General features: G+C 48.1%; 1 protein-coding gene across 1 annotated transcript; it reads right to left on the bottom strand.

Annotated features, from left to right (window-relative positions):
- Positions 1–2,129: 2,129 nt before the first annotated feature.
- Positions 2,130–3,914, bottom strand: LOC125947772 (THAP domain-containing protein 1 B-like). The gene is made up of 3 exons (XM_049673052.1): positions 3,662–3,914; positions 3,119–3,590; positions 2,130–2,251 (listed from the first exon to the last, which is right to left on the bottom strand). Exons 1-3 carry the CDS (start codon positions 3,725–3,727, stop codon positions 2,130–2,132), a joined length of 660 nt encoding a protein of 219 aa, XP_049529009.1. The 5' UTR covers positions 3,728–3,914.
- Positions 3,915–7,188: the final 3,274 nt, after the last annotated feature.

Genomic DNA, 7,188 nt, shown 5'->3' with positions numbered 1-7,188 from the left:
CGGAAAGACGTGAAGTCTGTTATATTTGATTTGTATGCTTAATTTCTTTTTTTTTACCTTCCTACCTATTTTTTTTCTAGCTTTTTCCCTGTTTTTTTTTTCTTTTTCACTTCATAAATGAACAGATATGAATTGACAGTGGCGCATGCTCCGTTTTTGTGCCCTGCTGCCGGACACTGCCCCACAAGCCATTGTCGGCTTGGGCAGGCCCGTATTTTGTACCCTGTAAATCCACGAATAAAGATCATTATTATTATTATTATTGTAATATTTACAAAGGTATGTTGACTGTGGTTATGTCTGCTTTCTGTGCGTTAACTCTAAACGCAAGCTTTTCTGTGATGTCTGTTGATGGAGCTCACTGGCTTGACCAGACCTCTTGCCAGAAGAGCCTATGCATAGTATACATGTAGCTTGGAATGAAGCCAGAAAACGCAATAACATTGAGCATGACTTCCAAGTAGTGCCCGTGTTTTTCATCGTGTGCTCTTGCTACTCGCTATATACATTAAATGTGCTAACTAACCTTCTACATTTTCATAGCACCTTTTCTTCTGCTTAGTAATCGAAGTTTTATTAGTTTACAAAACTATGCTGACTGTGTTATGTCTGATTTCTCTGTGTTAACTCTAACGTGTGCTGCACCTTTATATGCAGGCTCTCATGCTGTCTGTTGATGAAGCTCGCCAGCTTGAGCAGACCTCTCGCCAGCAGAGCCAAAGTGCGACATGGAAAGCTGCTCGCAAAAACCGATTAACTGCTTCAAATTTTGGTGTTGCTGTTACACGTGAGAATTGGACACAAAAAGGCCTGCAGAACCTAATCACAGACAGAGATCTGTCTAGAGTAAGGGCCATCCAGTAAGTACAGGTCCAAAAACATTTTCTTGACCAAGTTGGTTCATAGCAAAGTGAAAACTATAGCACAAGAAGACAAAGTGTACAGGCCAGGCACTTCCTATGCACTATGTTGTTTACATCTGCTATGGATACTCTTGCTTCCAGTAAATTACGGTGGCTACAAGTGATTGGCACTAATGAATGTAGAGGTAAAATGTTATTAACAGATTGCACATGTGCATCTGTTGTCACACTTTGATCAAGAAACCTTGTAAATGAGAGTAGCTTTGCATACTATATGCTAACACGTATACATACCGTATGTACTGCCTAACGTGGATTGTATCACAGAACTTGCACGATGATATTTCTGTTTCAGGTACGGAGTTTCAAGCGAAGCCATGGCTGTTCAGCAATATGAAAGAGCCCTCCGAACCTCCCGGCACAACATTGAGACCTTCCACTGCGGCCTTATTGTGGATCCCACGTGCCCATGGCTCGGTGCATCTCCCGATCGTGTGGTGTGGGACCCAGAGGAACAGAGTCCTCATGGCATTGTTGAAGTCAAGTGCCCATATTCAATGAGAGACTTGAAAATACCAAGCACTCAAGGCTCGTGCCTTGTGAAAGACGGCAACGGCACGTACAGGCTCAACCGCACCCACTATTACTATTACCAGGTTATCGGGCAGATGGCTCTTTCAGGGCTTACTTGGCCTGACTTTTTCATGTATGCTCCACAGTTTCTAGTTGTTGAAAGGATTAGATTCAGTGAAAGTGAATGGCAGAAATGCAAAAATAGGCTGGACAGCTTTTATTTTTCGACGCTTCTACCGTATTTGGCAAAAGCATGCAGTACAAGCAATAAATCTTGAATTCAAGACTTCAAAAATCAATGAGAATTTATGTATTTATTAATAAAGTTTTGATACTATTGACAATCCCTTGTATCCTTTTCTTGAAACGAGTATCGAAGCCATGTGCTCATGGCTTTGGCTATGCTAGCTTGGCAGTCACTGGGAAGGCTATGTAGTACTGAACCGACAGCTTGCACAGATCCTAGGTTGCTATTAAAGGACTTTGAAGATTGCTTAAGAATGCACACAATGCCCAAATTTCATTAATGATCGGTGCAATTGACAGTGGGATGGGCCTGTCGAAAATATGAAATGCCTTAATACGTCGAATGCGTCGCTCGACATGTATTCTGAGACTTGCAATTTCCTCTGTTTGTCTAACTTCTTCGGTCAGGTGCTGTCTCCGAAGGAAAGGGGGAATGTTCAACGCAACTCATTTTGCACTGAGCAGGTCCTGTATCTTGAAGCCCTTGTCGGCCATTACCGAGTCGCCAGGCTCAAATTTGAGTTTTAAAAACCCACTTTTTTCAACGAGCTCTTTCTCCGACACCGACCCTGTAAATAGTTTTGACAAAAATGTGATTGTTCCATCAGGTGAAATGACAACCAAACCCTTCATTGTATGAGCTGACTTGTAGGTTGAGTAGGTTGCCGACTGAAGGACCAGAGAGCTTGGAACTTCGCCTCTCACTTCTGTCGCGTCAATAATGGCTCTTGTTGATGGGTATCGCTCTTTAAAAACGGCTGGCATAGCCTTGTCAACCTTGTCTCTGCTCAGCCAAAGGTCCATCTGGCCAACCTGTAAATAAATAAAGCTGATCCATGTGGTACATTTTCTGGATACTGTAGCAATGGACACCCTGAACCTGTAGGCAAGGTCTCTTTCGAAGAGCCCAAGGCGTAACCTGACGAGAACAAGAAAAAGCTGGTCCTTAGCTGTCAGCATGTGCGGCCTCCCTGCATTACTTGATCTACTTGAATAGCCCCTAGACCATACTTTTATATTTTCCACACAGTCACCGGGGTTTATCAAACGAAAGAAGCACATGAATGATTCAAAGTTTGAAAGCCCAGTGTAGAAACTAATGTCCTCAGGGCTGTCCTTGAAGCATTCGACAGAAAATTGCCTGCTTTTATGCCGATCAAGCTTTTTGTTTTCCATATTGAGTATTTCATACTCTCTCTGAGCTTTATAAAGCGCGTCTTTTGCTGACTTCACCTCTTTGGTTCTAATTTCCAAGTCGCTCTCCAGTTGTTGTATACACACTTGACGTAAAGAGAGCTGCGTCTCGAGCTCAGGCACTCTCACTGCATTTGCTTTCGCAGACTTCACCTCTTCGGTACTACCTTCTAGGTCGCTTTCCAGTTGGTGTATGCGCATTTGAAGCACAGAAAGCTGCTTCTCGAGCTCCGACACTCTACCTGCACATGCACAATCACACACTTCGTGGTCTCGGACGTGGGTCGCACTGGCCGGCGTTGAAACACTTGATTCGCACTCTGTGGCGTCCATAGTTTCAACAGCTGTTGAAGAATCCCGCGACGCTGCGACATCACTACTGGGATAAAGCAGTGGTTGTGACGCGAACCCGGAGCTGCTAGCCTGGCCGACGGCGGAAAGCAGCTTTCTTTTCGCGACACACTGCTGTCGGTCTTTCGGCTTTTTTCTTGCTGGTGGCTTGGGTTTTCCAAAGGCAAACACGCTCGGCACGGCGTCAACCCGAAGGTAACGCCTATCGCCGACTACATTCGGCAAGTAGCTGTCGGCGGTGAAGTGATTCGAGCACACCTTCGTGTGCTTCGTCACGACAAAAAACTTTCCTTCATCGCGCTTAATGGCTACAATCCATTTCTTCTTCAGATGCGGATCCTTCGGAAAACAGAAGAACGACACCTGCAAGACGATAAAAGCGACATAAGGCGCGCGCAAGAGACGCAACAAACGAAATACGCACGCATACTTGCCTTCGAGCCGTTGTCGTCCAGAACTCCTCGCTGGTTGCAAAGCGGCACGCAGCAATGCACAGGCATGTTACCGAATGCCGAGGAGAACCGGATTCAACGGAAATTCGTCGAGCAGGCAGATGAAAACTTCGGCGCACAGTATAGTTTTGCTTGCCGGTCCGCTTCGTCAGTGCACGGAGACGCCGAGTTCGCCCAGCTAATGGCACCGATCTCATAGTCGCTGTCGCTCTCAATAGGTGGCGCTGAATTCCGAAACCGGCCTATCACTGCTGTGTTGCGAGGTGCAGTAACAACGGCAGGACAGGGAGATAGCGTGGTTGGCTGACAACTGCAGTGAGCAGCCTTCATTCCATGTTTGCTATGCAGCCCGAAACTACCACTTAATAAGAAAGGTTGGCTTCAAAAGACGAGCGTTGTTTTCCTCTTTAATGCTGTCTTCAACAGTTTTACTGTTTTGTGGGGGTTTTCATAATATCGCCTGTTTGTTCCTTTTGTGAAATTCATTCTCAACATATGGCAGCTGCATTGCCATGTCTTGCATTGTGCAGTGCACCTATCTTTTTGTGTTTGCGTTCATCAAACGTCCCCGCAGGGGCGTCTGCGCAAGCAGGCGTTTGGTGAGTTGCGCCACCACGTACCTGAGCAAACGGGGGTTGGACCCTCCCACGCGTAACCGTGCGTGGCTTAGCCGTGTCTGGGGAAAGGGGGATCCTGGAGGTTGAGCTAATGCCGGGTGTTTGGACCTTTAAGGCCCCCCGGCGGAGGCAACACACCTCTTTGGCCTCTGCTTCACAGAGACGGCACCCCCGGACTGACCCACCCGGGCGAAATCGGCGATCGCCTTTTCCTGTCCCCCTCTCCGATCTTTTTCTTCTCTATTTTTCTGTCCTCACTGTCCTGTCATCTCTTCTCTTCTGTTACTTCCACACTTTTCATAGGCGGCTTGGGTTAACCTTGTGTAGGTGCCCTCTCGGGTTTTTATATAAGGTTATAGCGGCAATATACGGCTGGCGCCTGCAACCTTACACGTTAAGTGCTGCAGCGTCCCCTTGTTGGACTCCGTGGTGGGTGGCTGCCATTGCTGCCGAACAACACTAAACTGTTATGGGAACGCCCGCTTTTCCTCGACTTCTTGATCGTCTCCCTCACAAGAGGGGACGCACCGATGAGATATTGAACATGTTCACGCGACCTAAAGACATTTTCCCACGATTTCAAGTAGTGCATAGTGAAAGAACAGAAAAACTAGCAAGAGCAATATCCCCATTTGTAGTTGCAAAGAGCTTGACCAACACGCTAGGCCCTGGCTACAAGGTTACCAAAATGCCAAGCGGGGACCTTCTTCTTGAACTACGTGACAAAGAACAATACAATAGACTCAGCAAACTTGTTACTTTTGGTGATGTCCCAGTTACCGTTTCACCGCATCGGTCCATGAACACAGTACGGGGGGTAGTATCAGAAGCAGACCTCATTGACCTATCTGAAACTGAACTGTTGGAATGATGGAAGGAGAATGTGCAGCGCATTGTTATGAGACGGGGACAACAAAGAAATTCCCACGAAACACCTGATACTTACCTTTGAATTAAGCGTCTTGCCACAAAGCATCGAAACAGGCTACACAAAAATAGCAGTAAGACCATATATCCCAGTAGCGCACCCAGGATTTCTGCCAGGGGGGGGTTGACAGTTTGCCAATACCATCTAACCAGCACTAATTTCGATTTCTTCACGGGAAATTGTAAAAAAAAATGCGCTTTTTGCGAGTGTGCAGACGATTGCGCGTCTTACATCTTAGTCACAGTACTCAAATGCGTAAGGAAAGAAAAGGGGTTAAACAAAAGGGGGGGGGGGGGGTTAAGTCGGCCTCAGGGGGGGGGGGGGTTACAACCCCCGAATCCCCCCCCCGTCGGTGCGCCACTGATATATCCCAAATCCTAGGCGACGCTACCAATGCCAAAGATTCGGCCATGGCTCGCAGAGCTGCCGTGGTCGACTCACCTGTGCCAAATGTGGAGTACAAGGTCATGCCTCAGACAATTGCGAGGCCACACCTCACTGCGTTAATTGCGATGGTGAACATCCAGCGTACTCCCGGTCTTGTCCAAGTTGGAAAAAGGAGAAGGAAATTATAACACTGAAAGTCCCTGAAAACATATCGTTCAGGGAAGCACGCAAAAGGTGCTCGCCATTCCACACGACTACTTACGCTGATGCGGCGCGTCAAGGGGCAGCGTCGCAGCGGCTACTGCCACCTGCCCAGCCCGCGCGCAGCGAGCTGTCGCTTGTGGCTCCTGCCCTCAGGGTGGAAGGAGCTAAGCCTACTCCACCCAACCAGCAAACAGGCCCGGTTACCCTAGGGTTGCCGGCACAACAACAGTCCTCGGTGGCAGCCTGCGCTACGCGTGGCGAACCCGCAGGCCCGCCAGCAGCTCCCACGGTGGGTGCAGTCAAGGCTGCCTCACCCTCACCGGCCCCTGCTGGCGCTAGCAACAGCCGGCGCAGCTCAGGCCCAAAGGCAGCCCCATCGACCTCAGGGCTGGTGGGCGCGAATGCCTCGTCCTTCGCGGGGAGACTTTCCCGCGAAACTTCTCGCTCGCAAGAGCGCGTGTCCGGCGCTTCACAAGAGGCAATGGACACCACACCCATCCCGACGGTGCACCAAGCGTCAAAGGAGCGGCGTGGTTCCCTCGACCGCTTCAGAAAGGACAAATCTCGCGTTACAGGGCCTGGAAAGGGCTCTGTAATCTAAGGCAACACTTCCGTTTTTTTAGTACACACAGCACCTATTTAATTGCAGTATGGATACACAAATCATACAATGGAACGTCAGAGGCCTCTTTAGGAACCTCGATGATGTGCAAGAACTTCTCCACGAACGCAACCCAAAAGTGCTGTGTGTACAGGAAACTCACTTAAAATCGACACATACAAACTTTCTCCGACAGTATGTTACGTTTCGTAAAGATCGTGATGATGCCCTCGCATCATCAGGCGGTGTTGCCATCGTAATCCACAAAAGCATAGCATGTCAACGTTTGCGGCTACAAACGCCCCTCGAAGCAGTGGCAGTTCGACTTGTTCTCTTAAACAGACTCATCACCATTTGCTCGCTTTACATACCCCCACATTACCAACTACACAAACATGAATTTCAGTCATTTATAGACGAATTGCCAGAACCTTATCTTGTTCTTGGCGATTTCAATGCGCACAGCGGTCTGTGGGGCGACTCTCGCATTGATGCACGAGGCCGTCTAATTGAGGACTTTCTTTTCTCATCCGGTGCATGTCTACTAAATAAAAAAGAAGCCACATATTATTGTCTCGGAAATAAAACCTTTTCCTCTATAGATCTGAGCATAGCTTCTCCATCCATACTACCTGAACTTGAATGGGAAGTTATAAAAAACCCTTATGGGAGCGACCATTTCCCAATACTGCTGAGAACACCAAGACAATACGAATCTCCACCACACGCCCCCCAGTGGAAGGTCGATGCAGCGGACTGGAAGAAATTCCAA

The sequence above is a fragment of the Dermacentor silvarum genome, chromosome 8 (genome assembly GCF_013339745.2).
Source record: "Dermacentor silvarum isolate Dsil-2018 chromosome 8, BIME_Dsil_1.4, whole genome shotgun sequence".
Taxonomy (NCBI): domain Eukaryota; kingdom Metazoa; phylum Arthropoda; class Arachnida; order Ixodida; family Ixodidae; genus Dermacentor; species Dermacentor silvarum.
Note: the sequence above shows the minus strand (reverse complement) of the source record. Positions and strands in the feature narration are given on the sequence as shown.